At 43.0% G+C, this 18,904-nt stretch overlaps 1 protein-coding gene across 6 annotated transcripts in view; it reads right to left on the bottom strand.

The window, feature by feature from the left end:
- Positions 1-637: 637 nt before the first annotated feature.
- HIPK2 (homeodomain interacting protein kinase 2) overlaps positions 638-18,904 on the bottom strand; it is a 329,092-nt gene continuing 310,825 nt past the window's right edge. For all 6 annotated transcript variants that reach the window (XM_069227995.1, XM_069227993.1, XM_069227994.1 and 3 more), the window contains exon 16: positions 638-14,283. In XM_069227995.1, coding sequence (XP_069084096.1) covers positions 13,837-14,283 — 447 coding nt within the window. In that variant the 3' untranslated portion in view covers positions 638-13,836. The remainder of the gene's footprint in view (positions 14,284-18,904) is intronic.

The raw sequence follows: 18,904 nt of genomic DNA on the forward strand, positions 1-18,904 counted from the left end.
AATTTGGCACTTTCTTTAAGGAGACTGTCCAACTTTTTAGATTTATATTTCCTGGCTGGGAAGGTAGCTGCAGAGGGACCCTGCCCTTTCCTTCAGATGAAGAAAATAACCAGAAAGGAGTGTCTGTTATGTATAGCACCTGGGAAAACCCTCCAGTGCTAGAGGCAAACTTGCTTAGAAATTGACTGACAGGAGATTAAAGTTTGAAACAGTAGACAGGATAGAGACTAACTAAAAGGTATATATAGGGTTCAATGGGAAAATAAATGAGGTAATAATTGTAGCTCAAACGTATTACTAGAATTAGAGGTCATGGTAAGAATCCGTGGTCATGGAAGTTGGCCAGAGAGTGCTTTAGGCTGTACCAGGTGCCAGCATAAGTGTGGTGCAAAACGACCATGGAAATAAATCAAATCAGAGCCGGTGATATAAAAGAGGTAGTCAAGTAGGCATGCAGTTGTACACCAAGAAGGAACTGTGAATAACGGTATGTGTGCAAATTTGTTGCTGCAATGGTATTACGCCCTAATTTGTCCTTGCTGCGTAACTTTCTTTACCTGCCGCACATTCAAGTGGTGTTCAACAAAAGGAGTTGCGGTTTCTATTCATTTAAAAAGACACACAAAGGCTTTTTAAGTGACTTCAAACAGTTTAATGGAAGTCCAACATCAAGACAACTGTGATTACATCTCTACACATATACAATATGCATATGTGAGCCAGCAGAATGTCCAATTATTAACTCATTTCACCTCCGAGACTAAAACAAAAAAGATTGAAAATAAACAGTGATTAACAAGCTATCGCATGGTTCACACCACGGGAACACCCTCCTTAGTCTCACCCTACAATTATCCATAATACAATTAAAATATCAATATTCTTCTATCATGTAATTCCTGTTAAAGTTGTCTCATAAATATACAATTCTAATTTGTGTTAAGACTAATATAAAATCACTCAATTTTTCTACAACGAAAATGATTACTGATTTGAAGCACATGGACTGAGACAAAGCCTGTTTTGCACCGTGTTTTTGTTTTAATAGTGAAAATGTGATCAACTGCAGTTTATTTTTTGGTTAAAAATACAGGCCTGGATTATTCAGAGGGCATCATGGCTTGGCCATTTCACCTTAAACTCCATACCATTCCCAGCCCAGCAAAGCAAATCGCTGTCAGAATTCAACTGGGCAGTGCAGAAATTACTCATACTCGTGTCTTTGGTGTCAAAGTTTTGATTCTGCCAGTGGGAGAAGTATTACCAATATTGCGAAAAATACTGTTTATGGTCCATATATTTTTCCATAGAGGTTTACAGAATAGCTAGATTTCCAGAAGTAAATGTGTGGTGTCCCAGAATGTACCACAGGAAATAGGCCACACTTCCAAAATCTCTACAGAAAATGTTCTGCATCCTTTAAACTATCAAAAGCATACTTGAATTTTACGACGATTGCGTGGAACGCCCTGAATCAATATTACTAAGAAAAATACTGTGATGTTTGCCTTTCTTCAACAGAAAAAGTCTGGAGATCTACATATTTTCTGCAATAAACCCAGTGGATTCATATGTCTTACATAACTTTTAAGCTATCAGGTAAGAATCTGTGGATATTTCGTACATTCTTTTAAACCTCGCCTTCTTTAATTTGCACATGACCACCCTATCCCTTTAACATGTTTGCATAAACACTATTTCAAATAATTTTGGCAACGCCAAGACATGTTTATTGTGCAGGACAGAACAACCATCAAATACAAAACTTAATATGTGCAACAGTAAATATACGGGAAGCCACCTACATAGGATTTTGGTTGTAATCGGCGCAAGGGTATATTATTGGACATCTTGATGGTGGTAGGGATATTCAGCGTACGTCTGGCAACTTTGTGCTGTCCTAAAGTAAATTTGTTTACTGTGGCATCCACGTAGAGCACACTTTCTCAGATATTGAGCTTTTCTTGCCAATGGCCTTGTCTTACGAATCTTTTTAAAAAAGACAGCACTATAACTTCATATTTATTCACTTTCTAATACCTCAACAAAATCTAATCCAGGCCTGTCCCAAACATATGTAAGTAATAATCTATGGCCAAGCAAAAAGCTGCTATAACAACATACTGAGAACTAGAAGCAAACAAATATCTTTGCTTGTGGTATGATTTTGTTCTCACAAACACTCCTGGACTGATTGCTGAAAGATAAGGATATTATTGCCCAATACTAACTGTACATTATGTGTACTACTTAGACGTGTAAGACATTTACCTTTCTAGAAGATGAAACAAAGAAGGTGCTAACAACCTTTTACCCCAGATGGTGATTTTCAGAATTTTAAAGGAGGTAGAGCATCCTCGAGAGTCAACACACAAAATGCACTCAGTACCTCTAGTTTGAGAGTGCATCTGCATCTCTCCAACTTATATCCTTTAATGAGACTGGGTGTTCCATCCACCCTTGCATGCCGAACTACCGGATCAAATTCGTGGCCTCTTATTTTGTTTGCAATGTTGACTTTTATTGTGTTAACTTCTCTGATTAAGTCACAACAGTTTGAAGTCTGTGGATTTTCATAAACTAATTGCAAGGGTCACGTGTAATTGTACACCTAGAGGAAGGGTACTATGCAGACTTATTTCTTAATGAAAAAATCTCTGGAAAGGCCCAGAATTGTGATATGTCTGACCTTTTTGCCAATGTCAATTAGGCTTTGCTCAGGGAAAATGTAAACATGCTATTTTAATGGTGGGCGAGTTTGAGTAGATAATACCAGTATATATAAGATGAAAATTAGAAGATTTCCTTTACATCTATTGGGTATGCTAGAAAATTTCAAAAATGTACTTCAAACAAACTCTTGTTACAGACAAAGTGAGATCAATCATGACATACCGAAGGGCTTCCTGGTAGTTCCTTGATCAAATGAGGCACTATTCTGGAATCTGCAAGCAGGCCACAAGCACTAGTGGCGTCTGCGTACAAAGAAACATAAAACAACAGAGAGATGGGCAAATAAAAAACCAATAACGGTTATTGGTGTATACAGATTTTACCAAATACAAATGCATGCACCAAAAATGAAAACAGACATAGTTAAACAAATGAAAGAGCAGATGAGAGAGAGCAGAAGGGCATGAATGCAAATTCACTCCATGCCACTTGCTCATCTTCAGTCAACTCTAACCCTTTAGCTGACTTCTTAACTGGCTTCTCTTTCGAGTAAGAAACTTGTATTTTTCCATTTTCAAGTTTAGGCATTTGTACCACTAGATGCACAGTGGTGTTGGGATAAAAACCTGGACCAGCTGAATGACATGACATAGTGCCAAGTCGAAGTTATGTAAGTGTGATTAGAATGATCGGACAGATCTGCTGAGTAGGTATGGCATATTTATTTTACAAAAGTGGGGGTGAAGAGAAATGAATTATTATGTGCTGTTAAAGTATTTCTTTCTATTAGACCCTGCCTCTCTCGTTATAATAATGGATCGTGCTGCCTAATGTAAACGGATATTAGAGCTAAGCCATAATTTTTAAAATAGACGTTATATGGATTAGTTAATTGCTTTTAATGACTGCACCAAGATAAGATAAATCGGAAAGCATAATCCTATCATTCAATTTCTTGACGTGCCCAAGGTAGGATGCTTACGTCCTCTTTACTAGAGGGCTTTGGAAGCATTACCCATATCATAACATGTTGATTATTTGTCCTAGAAGTAGCCATTATGATGTTAAAAAAATACTCTTTTAAGAAAGCAGACACTGAGCATAAATGCAGCAGTTCAAGTTTACCTTGAACTAAGAATCGAAATATTTAAATAGGATACAATCTGATAAATACATCCAGCCGCTGATTCCTTAACTTTGAGTCTTCCCCAGGCGCCAGCCTGGATCTGGAAACCTTTTTCCTTTAGTAAGTCTGGGCGTCAGCAGAGGGCGTTGTGTGACTTCGTAATGAAAATTCTAACACCAATTATGTGCAAAGGCACAACATCTACAGAGCATACAGTACTCAGTGGCCAGACTCATCCTTGACCTCCCTAAGCAGACCCTCATCACCCTTCACCTCAAAAGGCTCCACTGGCTCCTCATTCAGAAGAGATGTCAATTAAAGATGCTGATTCCCCACCTAAAAGCCCTTCACAATCAAGAACAAGCATACGTCAACCACCGTCTGTACTTCCACCATCTCTCCAGGCCCCTTCTGTGCTCCTCCCTCTCCCTCGTGCACACCCCCTGCATCCGCCGATCCAAAAATGGAGGACGCTCCTTCTCCCACCTTGTGATGACCTCCCCCTTCGCCTACAAACCTCATCCTCCTTATGGAATTCAGCAATAGACTCAAAACCTGGCTGTTCAATGGAACCCCTTAGCAGCTCTGCCTTTAGTGCCTGGATATCCTCGTGGGTAGTTATCCACTCTCTATAAACCCTGATTGATTGACATCTGCTGTACTCAAACTGTTATAGCTCACAGAGATGTCAAAAGTAACTGATGTTCTGCTGCGTGGCATGTGGAACCTTATCTTATTGTACACTGACTCAGGAATAAAACTAATGACCATCATCACACGCAGTCACAGTGTATCCAAACAAGCCACAATTATCTAGATTTATATAGGGCCCTGCACATAGGGAGGTTAGGATGAGCTGATAACTATATTACATTGCATTTCTCCACTAAGGAGACCGGTTACAGCCCCTCATGACAAACACAAAACGCTACTGAACTTGAACTCGCAAATCAAGAGATGTCCTGCGTTATGTCAATAACATATATAATTCCTTGGAGGCACAGTGGTAGGGTTTAAATTCATAATGTGTTCAGAGTATAAATGCTCAATTTATATTTTGCACTCTTTTATTCTTATTGCTGTAGATTTCGGAAACTGATTTATCTTTAACATGAATCAAAGGGGTTCAAGATCCTAAGTTACCTCAGCAAGGCCTGGTCCCACCAAGATTTATTACGTGTCGTTAATAAACAATATGCGTAGTTTTTATACTGTGTGTCCCTAAAATTGCTGACTGCCAGAGAATAAGCTTCACTAACTGTACAGTTCCTGCTTCATGAGTGGCAGCCAAAGTATTCCCATCAAAATGGCTTTTAATTGAGCAACGAAAAGAAAGATAGGGACCTGGAGAGCGTGAGTCACCATTAGCTTTACACAATCCTCAGTCTTCTCAAACTCGCTACAACCACAACCTCCTTCACATATGCCCTCCAACAATCCAATATATGTTTTCTATAGAAGGGGAATGGGAATATGTGTTTTTTTTGGGGAGCACCGCAAATTTACAAAATGGATATCATTGCTTTCCTCCAGCATACGGGAGTGCAACAGCATGGCCAGCGGAATCAATCCTCACCTAAAGAAAATCTTGTCTCTGCTAGTCCAGCACTAGGGCCTATTATAGCTGTCAATAGCCTCACATAAATCACCCAGATAATTTAACAACGCATCTCCAGCCTCACCTGAAGCACCTCTATAATTGGACAACCCCTATAATGTTCAATGCATGTCCAGCCTCAACACAAGCACCTGAAGCACCCCTATAATTCCACTGAGACAATCACCAAAGAAAAGGAACAAATGGCTGCTTTACCTGTGCACCTCCAGTGTCCTCCCTGAGCCATCACAAGGGCCTGCTTTAGAAAGGACAGTTTGCCTCAGGCCTTAATCTGCAGTACCTGCTGTGTCAGACTGGTTTCATCACATATGAACCTCTCCCCTCAACTGCGGCACACCGTTCAGTTGCAGAACAAGGAGCCTGCCATAACATTACTCATTGACCTTGAGATTCACCCAAGGTCCCATTGATATGGCAAGAAACAGGCCTGCTTCGTTCAGGTCAATTCACCGTAGACCTCTTCTGCAGCACCGCTTGATGCTGGACTGCTATTTATCACCGTCAACCCGCACCACAGCCTCCTTCTAGTGCGGTATTAGGAGTTCACCACAAATCAATCATCTTAAGTTCCCTCTCATGCAGCCACATGTGGGTTGGCCAAATGTATGTCAGTTCATCTGAGACCTCAACAGCAGCACATTCTCTGTCTGTGCACTGAACTTGTATGGACCTTCGGCTGTACCTGCAGCACCCGCCTTTAACGCTACAGCAAACATCCAACACATCACCATTTCACCTGCAGCACCCTCTTGTAGATAAGCAAAGGAGCCCCCCACATGTCCACCCTCGCAATTCCACAACTGACACAGACCGGCCCTGAGGATGCACCTGTAATGTCACTTGCAGAGCTCCCTTCCAATCAAGTGCACTTGCCCGTCCAGAAATGCCAGTCCCGCTTCAGTCTGACCTGCAGCAGTCCCTCCTTATGTTCACTTTGGCCTTTATACATGAACTGAATTCACCAGCTGTATCGCCCCCTTCTATTTTTTAACAACTTTGCCTCTGTACTTCAGTCGCTACTTGCATTTGTCCATGGTGGCAATACACATGCATTTCATTATTCAACTTCAACACACCATATAATTCCAGTACAACACTTCTGACATCTCAGCCCCTCATAATAAGAAATATTCAAGGGAAACAAGTTGGAAAATGAATAGAGGTAAAATGACAACTGTGCAACTTTGTTTAAGTCAATTGGCGGAAAGTTTAAATTTCTCTTTACTCCCTAGTGGGTGGACCCAATGAGAGAAACTGTAGTGATTTGATACTGAATTTCTAATCAAAAAATTAAATGGAAAGAGGGCTGAAAAGTTACAGGTGGGCTCGAATTTTGTTTTAAGAAGAGGATGTTCTGGCTGTCTCATTTGTCTGCCAAACCAGGTTTTCTATGAAACCTATTTTCTTTTTAAGCACTGCAGAATTGTGTTAAGTATTAAATTACTTTTCTGATGCATGTTTGGTGAGTCATAATGAATTGCTGTGGCTAACTTTCCCGCCAACCAAAGGTGTGGGTTTTGTTTCTTGCAGTGCCCCTTCAGTCACTAAGTCCTGGTGACCTTAGCATACTTGCTGCGCTGTGTCTATGAGGTGGAAGTAGTGTGACCCTCTCCTTCCTTTCAAGATGGCACAAAGCCCTATTGGACATCTGGGCCCTATTACAGAAATGCCCTGGCTGTGTAACAAGTGCCTGCGCCCGCTCTGTGCACCCTTGGGGCACTTTGGTATTACAGAAGTGGCCGCAAATGGTTGTGCAGCCCTTTTTGTATTACACATAGCACTGGCGCACATGTAGCGCCAGCACTATCATGAGAGGGTATTCCCTCATTTGCATGGGGGTTTGGTCAAGCAAATGAGGGAATCTCTTAGCCTCTGCGCCTCTTTACCGACGTGGGTGCAGAGACAAACATGCCTTTAGGAGGCACACTTTAAGTATGCCTCCTCAAGGCAGCTGTCTAGAGGGATGAAAGGAGGCCCCGTGGACCCCCTTAAACATCCCCTTGCTGGCGGGTGCAGTCACTCACTGCACCTGCCTGGAGGGGGATCTTGCTCCCCTTTTAAAAGTGCAGGTAGGTTTCCGCTTGCAGAGAAACATGGAGCAGCTTTTCAATTGTATCTCTCTTGAATGCACTACCCTGGGGACATTGCGAGTTTGCGGCTGCCCTAAGGAGAGAGCATTCAACATAATGTGGTTCACTTTCCCTGGTTGCACCTGGTACACCTGCTTGGAGGTGCACCATGATGCAAACATGGAAAGTGCACCCTATCTGTAATAGGGCCCCTGATGTGGTCTTTAACTATATTTCTTCTCAGGACGTCAGCACAGTCATTGTGTCTCTTCGGTTAATATAAACTGTTGACTATTGTTCATAAAAACGAGGATATTGGGGACCTTGTATGGGATCAAACTTGCCTACAATACAACAGCTAAAATGTGGGTAACCCAAGGTCCAGCCTTCCACAAACAAATGAGTACAGGTGCTGCATGCATTGATGTGTTTGTTTACTTTGAATGAGACAACCCAAAAAAGGTTCTATGTCAATATTCTAGAATTATGAGTGATAAAAGAACTCTGAAAAACTTCGTAGAAAGCTCTGCTTTTGTTCTGAAGTGGCAAGCAACGCCATATTATTGGCTAAATTCAGTATGCCTCCTCTGCTTTCATGATACATGCAATGAACGAGCCAGTGACAGTCGGCTAGTCTCTGCTTCACGGCCACTTGACTTGATCCCTCAGGCACCGGTACCTGGCTATCGCCGTTGACTTAAAGAGATGTAAATACACCTGTTCTGAATGGAAACTATGGAACCTATGATAGGTCAGCCCGCTGAAAAGAGCAGTACAAGATATTCCCAAATACAAGGGCAAGGAATCATACCCGTGCAAGGTAGATCAAATATCAGCAAACAATGGTATCACTGAACGTGGCCTGAAATGTACTAGTGAAAAGTGTTACCCAGTTTTACAAAAAATAAATAGGAGTGAAATTCAGCAGTGAAAAGGAGCGAAAAGGTGAGCAAAGAAAGATACCAATGAAAGGTGGCAGCAAGAGTAGCACTCAAATGTGGAGCTGGGAGATGGCGTGAAGGGGAGCTGTGCATGGAACAGAGAATGAATCTGCGAAGAATGAAAGAAAAGGGAGGAGTGAAAGTTAACTGGAGGGATATCAACAAATGTAGCAGTGTAACCTAGGGGTGAATAAGAGCAGTGAAATGTATTAGTGAGATGAACAGTACTACTAAAAACAGCAGTATTAGCCAGTGCCCTAAACTGTGCCAATCTATCCCCACAGCAGGTTACAGCATTCACCCACCAAAGCCTGGACCCCTGCCACATTCTCATGATAATCACCGACAAAGCAGCATGTCTATGTACTGTATGTAAGCATGTCCCAGGCATGGACCCCCTTTAACATCCCCTTGCTGGCGGGTGCAGTCACTCACTGAACTGATACATATAGCATGCAGCTGTTCCTCATGGACTAGGGTTGGTCAACCCATAAATACTAACCTGTCACAGGTTGGTCATTTTGATTTTCCTTATCTCACAAATGTAATCCTTTCAACCACACAATACTGACATTCCCTAATATTTAATAATTAAATGTATTTAAATAGGAGTGTTAAATGAATAAGGTAGTTAAAGGCAGTGGCTCATTCTTACAATTTAAAATACGACTGGGTGTCGGAAAGACTTTGTCAGTTGCAAAGTTACGTTTTATAGAATGTACAAAACTAATATAAATATGCGTCGTTATTGTGAAAGAAGAAAGCTCAATTCTTCAGTAATGGGCAGGTTAACTGTGCAAGTTTAAACAAATCTGCTTTACAGGGGGACGTAAAATGCCATACGAGTGCTCTTTAATTTGATGCCTTTAACTTGCCTCTGACCACTCAAAAAGAACGCATGCCACATCGGAAGTTATCAGAATACAAAATAGTTAAAGCAGTCCCCTAAAAAAAGACGGAAAAACCCTCGAAAGTAATAAAAAACCAAGATTTTAAAAAGTTGCTGCATGCCTAGAAGGAAAGAAGTATAGGCTTTTAAAAGTTACACTGCAGATTGAAACTAACCTCAACTCTAACAACTCGGGTTTGATTTAAACTACCGATGGTATTGCCAGCTGCAAAATACTCTTATCAACCACAAGAGGACGCTGTTGTTTAAGAAATGTTGATCTATCCGGCTAAACCGTATTCTTCAACGACCCAAAGATTTGTTAGATTTTGCAGCTTCGGGAGCTGCAGGGAGGAGAGGTACGTGACCCGCTGCTTTATAATTCCACAGTACAAAGAGCAAAATCATACATCTTCTGTCAGGGAGAAGGCTGGAGAGTTACTGTCAGAGACCTACTAATAAAATGGAATAGATGCAAATAGCGTACACTAATCAGTATTCCATTTGGGTGTGGTGTTAAACCCCTGTGCACCACTACACTGTTCGACCTATAGATATTCATGAACTTGCCACACTGGGTAAAAATATATTTTTTTAAATCGACTGAAGCCACTGGTCCAATATCCCAAAAAGAGCTACCACTCATGGAGCCAAGAGGGTAAGAGGACCACACAACAAACACGAGCTTTTACATCAATAATTGAACTAAGCTGTCTCGGTAAATTATTGGTTTGTCTTTCACTTTACAGGTGGCAACCTGGCCTGATTTTCAAACGGGGCAGAGATTCCACTTAGAGCAATCACCTCACTCCACGTCATCCTGGGCTCTGTTTCCAATCCTGGGCTTTAATTGGTCACAGAATGCATTTTGGACGTGTAGACCCAGTTTGCTTCCACAGACTTCTACATAGTTAATTCGACTAACACAATTGATACCAATGTTCTGTTGGCTCAAAGTGCCAGGATGGAAAACAGTGCGCATGATGACATAGAGCAAGATAGCAACCATAACCCCCCTGCAGACAGGTGCAGTGAGTGGTAGCTTCTGCCTAGGAGGGCGTGACCAAGGGTTCGATCCAAGGGGTGCTGTCAGGAGATTGGGGGGGGGGGAGTACTTACTTTGCTCCACATCTATGTTGCGCTGTCACTGCACCTCTTTGTCTCTGTGCTCGTGTCTGAAATATGTCGCAGGCGCAAAAGCAAATGACACACGCAAATGAAGTAATGCCCCCTCGAGACTGACCCAGGACATATTTTGCACCAGCGCCATCACTATTACAGAACTGGCTGCACAAACATCTGTGACCCTTTCTGTATTACCAATGTTTTCACAAGAGGCACAAAAGGAGGACGCAAACACCGGCTGCATCCTCAGGGCACTTTCTATAATACAGCTCTAGTCGGTATTACTGCACAAGTGAGTGCTACTCATTTAAAATAACCTCAGGAGAATGACAACCCGAGCTTCTCTGGAGTAAACCTAAAGCAGAGACTGGAATCGTACAATGTGTTTTTGAATTCTTTAGTGTACCGAAGTGACCTCCCCTGATCTTGACTGATGAAAAATGATGCAAACAGATGTACCCTCAATGAGGAATTCATGCCGGATAAAAGTAGGGCACCATCCACATTTCAGGCTCATCATTCCTTCTAGCAATTTCTACTGCTCACCTGCTATTCAGGAAACGGCCAATTCGTCTAATCCTTTGGATTGTGCAGCATGTATTATCCGCGTGAAAAAGCTGGAACGACATGCATGGCAGCTAAAGCACAAGTGCTTCTCACTGCAGAAGATACTGACACAGGCAAACAAAAACTGGATAATGATTAAACACACGACTAGGGCCGACAATGATACTACAAATCATGACAAACACTTTAGATATCAAGGCTGCCGCACTGAAATCACCCACAACAGAATGGACTCCGGAACCATTAGCACTGAAAATGTGGCCATCAGAAGTGAGGTTGTGAGCATTAGCAGCTAAATCATGCCATTAGCATGGCAATCATGGTCTTCAGTATGGAAATCACAAGAATCCACAATGAAATCATGAATACTGGCTTGGTAACCATGCGTACCAGCATGGAAATCTTATCGTAAAATTGAAAACATAAGCATCAGCAAAGAAATAATAAGAATCAGCGTGGAAATAAAGTAAAACTGCACAAAAATCAGGGCCACTAACATCGAAATGGAAATCACACGTTTCACTTGGGTATTTATGTTCATTAGCATGGAAGTCTCACAGTTGGTATCATCCTATATACTGATAATCACATACTCCTTGTACATCTCTACAGTTCTTGAAAACAATTGCTCACTTTTTGCTTGTATAACAGTGCATGTGTGCTACAATTAACCTAACCATCCCATCTGAAACAATGAGATCATATGGCCTACCACGGTGTGCCACAAATGAGGGTCTGGGTGTGAGGAGGTGCAGGTAGATTAACAGGTTTTCATCTGTAAAAACAATTCCTCGAACTTAAAGGGTGAACAAAGTGACAGCTCAAACTCTTGCACATAAGAGGAATGGATTCTTTACATGTTTGATGTGTGGTTTAGGTAAGGGTGTGCCATGTTGGTCAACAAGTGTTGTGCAATTCCAGATATTTAGGATACTGTATGCAACTGATTCCTATTTAGGTCCACTTTATGTAAATTACTCCCGTACTGATACCCTGAAAAATTAGTTGCAGACTGTGTTTCCTCGTGGCCCAACGTTTCCATGTTTGTTTTGATTTCCTTGTCATTTTGAAGAACCTTATTTGAATTCTAATACACCTGCGCCTTATTTTTGATATATGATTGATTGCCGGAAGTAGATAAAAGTTACAAGACAGTGGCAATGCGACTACTTTCTCAATTGAACATTAGTAAGATTGTCCTTTGGAGAGGATGTGGTATGATAGACCAATGTTTGACGTATAATCACAGAAAGAGGTAGGGTCTGCGGTGCAAGGCTCAATGCCCACAACAGCACAATTCAAGTTTGGCTACAAAGAATGGTTTTGATGGTGGTTGGGGGCCTATTTTCTCATTTGAGAGAAACAGACTTATTGATCCAAAGTGAGAATTTAGCCAGTGACTTCTAAGCATACCACACCCAACTGCTTTAAAGACAAATGGCATGCCCTCTCAGGTTTAACTGAACCCTAAGCAAGACCCCATAAACTCATCTCTTGGGGTATACAGTTTAAACTTTTCCAAAACGATCAGCGCATCAGGACCAGCCTCCTGCCTGGTTTCTTGTAGGAAGGCCAAAGCATTCCCCCAACATGGCCCAAAGCCAATGAAAATGTACCACCCAGGAGTCGAGCAAACACCGGCCGAGACACTGTCCTCTTCTGTGCAGCCTCAGCCCGTCTGTTCTAAGAGCACCCAGGAGACATCGGGCCCGCGGGCGACGTCCTTGGGTTCGGTAAGGCACTACAAGAGATGTGAGGCCAGGGCTCTCGCGTCTGGAGGGCCGAACAGAAACAGCACACCCAAACACAGGATCAACAGACACACCTACAAACAAACGTACATCCGTAAAGAACTTAACCCACGTGGAGAGACAACCACAACGTTACATGCCTACGTAATATCACATTTGTTTAGTGTTACTTTTTCATTTTGTGCATTCAACAGTGAGAGGATTAAAAAACGATCCTATTGGTACGAAACTAGATCGAGCACAAGTTTCTGCGTTGGGAGGGTGTGTCCCCGAAACAGTGCTGCATTGAAGGGGAGCTCGGTTGGAAGGAAGCCCGTGTTCATTCCCCTACAGCACTAAAGTGCGTTAGCATTGAATCCTGACGTCACGCCTCCTCACCAGCTAAAACACAGCGCCACTGGAGCACTCCCAAGGACAAGATTTCCCAAAATGTTGCCGTGGTTTTTCAGCTGTTAGAGGAACAACAGCATACTGCTTCTGATAAGACGAAATACGAATCCAGCATTTCACAAGTGTGTGCATTTTTTCCCTCCAAAATGGCGAGAACTTTGACTGAACCTTTATTGAAAAATGCAATATTGGCCCCTCCCTCCCCACTTTTTATTTAAAAACTAGATAAGTAACGGGTTATAGTTACAGCGCTACGGGGGCTCAGCCCTTTTAGAATCTGGATAAATTCCTAAGTTCTTGCAATACCAGATACAATGATTTATTTTCCATTGTTTTCATGTTCCTTTGTGTCTTTGAGCAGGTTGTCAAATTCTGCCATGACTGTTAAATGCTCTATCATTAGAGTCATTTAGATAGGGCCAAACAAGGGCCCAAAATCTGGCCAGCATGGAGCGCAGTGTGGGCTGGGTGTTTCAGAATAATTGTGTATGTCTGTTGACACTTCTTTTTATGAAACCTCCACCATGTCTTCATTGTGTTCTTGCTTTCTTTCGTCCAAGGTGCTTGCCCTTCGGGGATTGCCCGGTCTTCTTTGCCCTGTTTGCTGGTTTGTTCTAGGGTATAAAAAACAGCAGCGCCTCTGCCTTTTTCCCTCCATGGTACCCCATCTTAGGGTCCACATAGCAGCTAGAGGAAAGGATATTGGTTGACCTTGGTGGGGCTGAGCGGAAAGCCCGCATAGACGGCTGACGTTGGAGATGCCCTGATGTAGGTTTGATGGGCAAACTGTGCCTGGTACTGGCTCGGGTGGATGGTTGGCGAAGGGAGGACTCGGTGGGCCATGCTCACAGGCACCTGATGCACGATGCTGGTTGGGTAGGCAGCGTGCCTGGCCGCTCCTTGGGAGGCCACCAGGTGGGCCACTGTGCCTGTGGAGCCCAGGGCAGCAGGTGCGGTGTAGGTGTAGAGGTGGGGCTGACTGGGCAGGTGCGCTGTAGTCAGGTGAGGGTGGACAGCGCCGTGGCTGGGGCTGCTGTGTGGGAAGGAATATGCCGCCTGTGCGATGGTTGGGGCAATATAGGCCTGCTGCCGTCGGGGATTCACAGTGCGATCTGCGGAGAGGTGTGGTGGTGCCTGTTGAGAAAAAACACACATTGAAAAGCTTAGACCAGTGGGCTTCAAACTTTTTAACGCAGCACCCCCACAGTGGGAAATAAATCATCCAACCCCCCTCCGAATGCTTCACAATCATCCTATTAAATTGGCAATGTTTAAATATGTCTACAATTATTTAAATATTGCAATTAAGTTCTGTTACTGTTTTGAAAATATAATCAAATACATGATGCCAAACATACTATTCTAGTCAGGCAGCCCTTACTAATGTCTAAAAGTTTCCACAGTGTGATAATTAGAAGAGTAAGTGGGGGTTTTGAGGAGTATTTGGAGTCCTTTCCTTTTAACACATACCCCAAACTTGGATATAAATGACAAAACATGTTAGAGATGCCCATTACAGAGCTGTTTACTGCTGCTCATTTTTTTTCAGCTTGCAACAAACCCTTTATTAGCATAATGCTTCTTTTGGCCAGATTCTGGCAACCCCCTGAGATTACCTGATCTCTCCACCGCCCCCCCACCCAAAGTTTAAAGACCCATGGCTTAGGCAGTGAAAAAAGTCTTCTTGCAAATGGGAGAGAAGGAACATGCAACATAAGATCAGAGCTAGGCTCCAGCCATTCACAAGACCACAACGAATGGCCTGCCATCTACAACAGAATGCACAAAATACATCCTTAGACTGTTAAGAAGTCCTCTAACATGGGAGCCAGAGAAATTGCAAGGGCAACATTTTCACTCTACACTCTCGTTTTTCAACACAACTAGCTCTTTCTTGGGACACTGTGCTGTCAGCCTATTTGTTGACCTTTTCCTGGCCCCTGGACATAGGACCTTATTTAGACTCGGCTGGTGGTCCACCATGCTAATGAAGGTTTGCGAGTGGACGCCATGTTTAAACTGTTAGCTCAGCAAGCTTCTTTTATTCAGAACTCTCAAAGCAGAAGGTTGTTTTCTCTGAAAAACGTAAGGGGCCCCAATGTGCAGTGAGCATTTTCTCTGCCTTTTGGGGGATAATTTAACATTTACCCAGCCCATTCTTACCATGCCTAGCATGCAGACATGAGCAGGGGAAAGGAGCAACTCTCCCCTGACCGTCATTGTGATCCAGCAGTCCTGTGCAGCAGAGGATCTACCGATAGTAGCGTAGAGGAACTACAAATCTGGCGGGTGGAAGGACCACCAGTTTATGACGTTCTTTCCACTCCGTCAAACCCTTAATGACCAACCCAGATTGTTTTAAGCCTGTCAAAGAGACAGCAATTTCACAACTAAGCTCCAATCCTTTAAATTTCGGCCTGCAGGCTGTGTTTTCCCCTGGATACTTTCTTCTTTGCTGCGTCTTTGCTTCTACCACATCCCCACTGTAGTTTTCTTCCCGTTGTCTATTTGCTTTCAGCACATTTTCCCACACCCCTTCCGTCTTTGCTGCTTCAAGGATTCCCAGTCCGATCGCCCACCTTGCTATAGCATTTCTCTGTTTCTCTTGGTCTACACCACTTATTTTTTACTCACAACTTTCTTCGTAGGTGCTACTTGGTCCATGTGATCTTTTGCCTTCCAGGATCCTTAAGCATTCATCTAGTTTTGCTGACTGCTCCATTCCTCCTCCTGGAAGATGCAGCTTGTTCCAGATTTGTTTTCTGTTACCTCTTTTCACCAGACTTCTCCTTGGGTTGCACTGCCTCTTCACATTCCATCCTTTCTCACCTAGCATGGTTTGCCTAGCATTTGTCGAACCCTTGCTGCCTCTCAGAGCGCATATCCTCTCCCTCTTGCCATTTTCTTTGCTGCCTCTTGGGTGCAGTCACCGCCACCCCCCCATGCTTACTTTTCTGGTGCCTCCAGGACTGTAGACCCTCACACCCGTGGCTGCCTCCTTCTCAAATGTTTCTTGACTTGTGAGATCTACTGATTCTGCCGATTGTCTCCCCCAGGCACTGTGTGCTGTCAGCCCTCAGTGCATAGCCCTCGTGTTTGCAGGTAAAATACCATAATGTTCGAATCAAAGGTTTAGAAACCAAAAGGGCTGCACCTGCATAAACTCTAACTTTCATCTTTTGGTGCTTATGCCGTGCATCACTCAACCTGATTGTTTCCCTTGCTGTTTTACTTTCTGCTGTTTCTTAGTTCTGAAGTCTGTTGATTCCCATTTCGCCTGCCTGTATCACACTCAACTTCTAATTCTTTGACCTCCTAGACCGTGGGTCTCTTTTGCTTTAGCTGATTCTTCTGCTTTCTTATGCAGCCTCTCTCCACACAGCTTATTCATCCTTTCTGAGAGCAAAGTTTTGCAAATAAGCATTGTTCCTTCAGTTTCCAATCCGCTGCTAATCAACTGCAGTTTCTCTATCAGAATACCCAGTATACCTTGTTCTCCCTCCAGCAACTCTACTTTGTGCAACCGGTGGGTTAATGTGTCAGATGCAACTCTGCACTGAAGAAAAGCGTACTTACCTATGTTAACAATATTTCTGGTGGATACACACTTTCTGCAGATTCCTCACTATGAATTATTCTTTCAGGGTTCAGACTGATCTGGAAAACATTTCTATAGCAAAATCTCTCCTGTGCCACCACGTGGTGCTACGTGGCTTCAGCTGTGAAATCAGCACCCAATATAACAACACTAGAGTATATTGTGCACCAACCCGGGCACTCGTGTGCCCCTTCGAGGTGTGCAGTGAGATACTGGGAGAGCATCTTCAACAGCAGCAAATACAGCACAGTACGTTTGCAAGCCATGGAACTCACAAGACACGAGGGAGGGCAGCGAGGTTCCGTAGGAATACTGTTTTCTTCTGACTGATACATCTTTCCGCAGATGTCTCACCAAAACAATGCCCTCCTTGAGGTGGGATTGAGTAGTGACAACTATCCAAAGAAAACAACCAATGCAGCTCGAGCAAAGTACCCGCCAATGTGTACTTAAACTGTGAGGCAGATGTGTGTAACAAAAGTATGCAGGGACAATCGTGTGCACCCATCAAATGTCACCAACCAGGAAACCTCAGATAAGGGTTGTAGAAGCTCCCACAGCCCTAATGGAATGGCCCCAAATGCTCTCCGGTGGATCTTTCTTGACTAAGGCATAAGAGATTTTAATACAGACGATGACCAATCGCGAAATAATGGGTTTGGTCACCACCTAGCTTATTCTTGTGTGCAATGTAAGTGACACCACTCAGGGCCACTCAATGTATCCGTTCCTCTGTCATCGTTGAAAGGGGACGAGGGAAGAAATGTGCAAGGGTAACAGACTGGCCATATCAAATGCAGATATCACCTTTGGGAAGAAGGATCGCCAGGTGCAATGGGCCAACTTATCCAGGTAGAAAAATGAAAAAGGTGGATGAATTCAGAGGGCATGAAGTTATTTAACCCTATAAGCTGAAGTTCTTGTCACTAATAATACTGTCTTCAAGGTGAGAAATCAAACTGAGGAACCTAAGCATCAGTTCAAACTGAGATGCCATAAAGAAAGTTAACACAAGATTCAAATCCTAACCAGTAACAATGAACAGAGGAGGGGAGAAACCAGTAAAGTAAACTTTTGAGAAGATGCACCACTATTAGCAATCTAAAAAGGGATGGCTCTGCCAAAGGAAGACACATGACAAGGCAAGCCAATCCTCTTTACCCATAGCCACTGCCAGACTCTGCTGTGCAGAGAGAACACAGATCAAAGGACATGACAAAAGCGAGTTTTAAAAGGATATAGACCATCCAACTTGCACCACTAAACAAAATTATGAAAGTGTCTTGCGTAGGTGGATTTCATAGCTGACTTTCAACACAAGCTGAATTCGTGGAAATGCGTATAGTTGAAATGATATGAAAAAGATTTGTAGAACACAGCAATTGTCCAAAGGTGTCAGGGCGCTTACAGCAGTTAGTCCAGAGGAGGAAAGGGAAAGTGGAAAATAAATTCCTGGAAATGAGCCCTGGGCACCAGTTAAAGAGTAAAAAGGCAGGTTTTTAAGGCTTTACAGAATTGTTTAGGAGCCTGATGACAGGAGATCGAACGAGGAAGGAAGTTCCATAGTTTGGATGCCGCCACCAAAACGGCTTTACCTCGCCACCTTGCTTTTTGGTATTTAGCAACGATTAGAAGATTTTGACTTGAGGAAGCTGTCTTGAGGGAATATACCTTTGAAACACATTTTTAATTCCCCCAGGCCTGATGTTATTAATGCCTTGTTAATAATACACAGACCTTTGAAGGTAATACGTTTGTTCACAGGAAGCCAATGGAGCTTCTAAATCCCTGCCACAACTGGGCAGAATGAGATTTGGAGACATCAAGAATCCGTCTTGCTGCTGCATTTTGGATCCACTGCAGTTTACCGTCTTGTTGGTGTCCAGGTGTAGACCGCATTACAGTATTCTGAGCTGGATGAGATAAGTGCCAATACCACTTGCAACGTGCCGAAAAGGAAATATTAGAAAACATTTTCCCTAGAGTCTTGATCATCCAGATATAGGTTGAAACCGTCTGGTTTACCTGAAGGCCAAATGATAAAATCAGTATTCCAAGGTTCTTTGCAGAATCTGCTGGATTGGGTAATGTACCCGGCATGTCTGGCCACCAAACACGGTGGACATAAATATTGTATAAAAATATTGTGGTTCACAA

The sequence above is a fragment of the Pleurodeles waltl genome, chromosome 4_1 (assembly GCF_031143425.1).
Source record: "Pleurodeles waltl isolate 20211129_DDA chromosome 4_1, aPleWal1.hap1.20221129, whole genome shotgun sequence".
In the NCBI taxonomy this organism is placed as follows: domain Eukaryota; kingdom Metazoa; phylum Chordata; class Amphibia; order Caudata; family Salamandridae; genus Pleurodeles; species Pleurodeles waltl.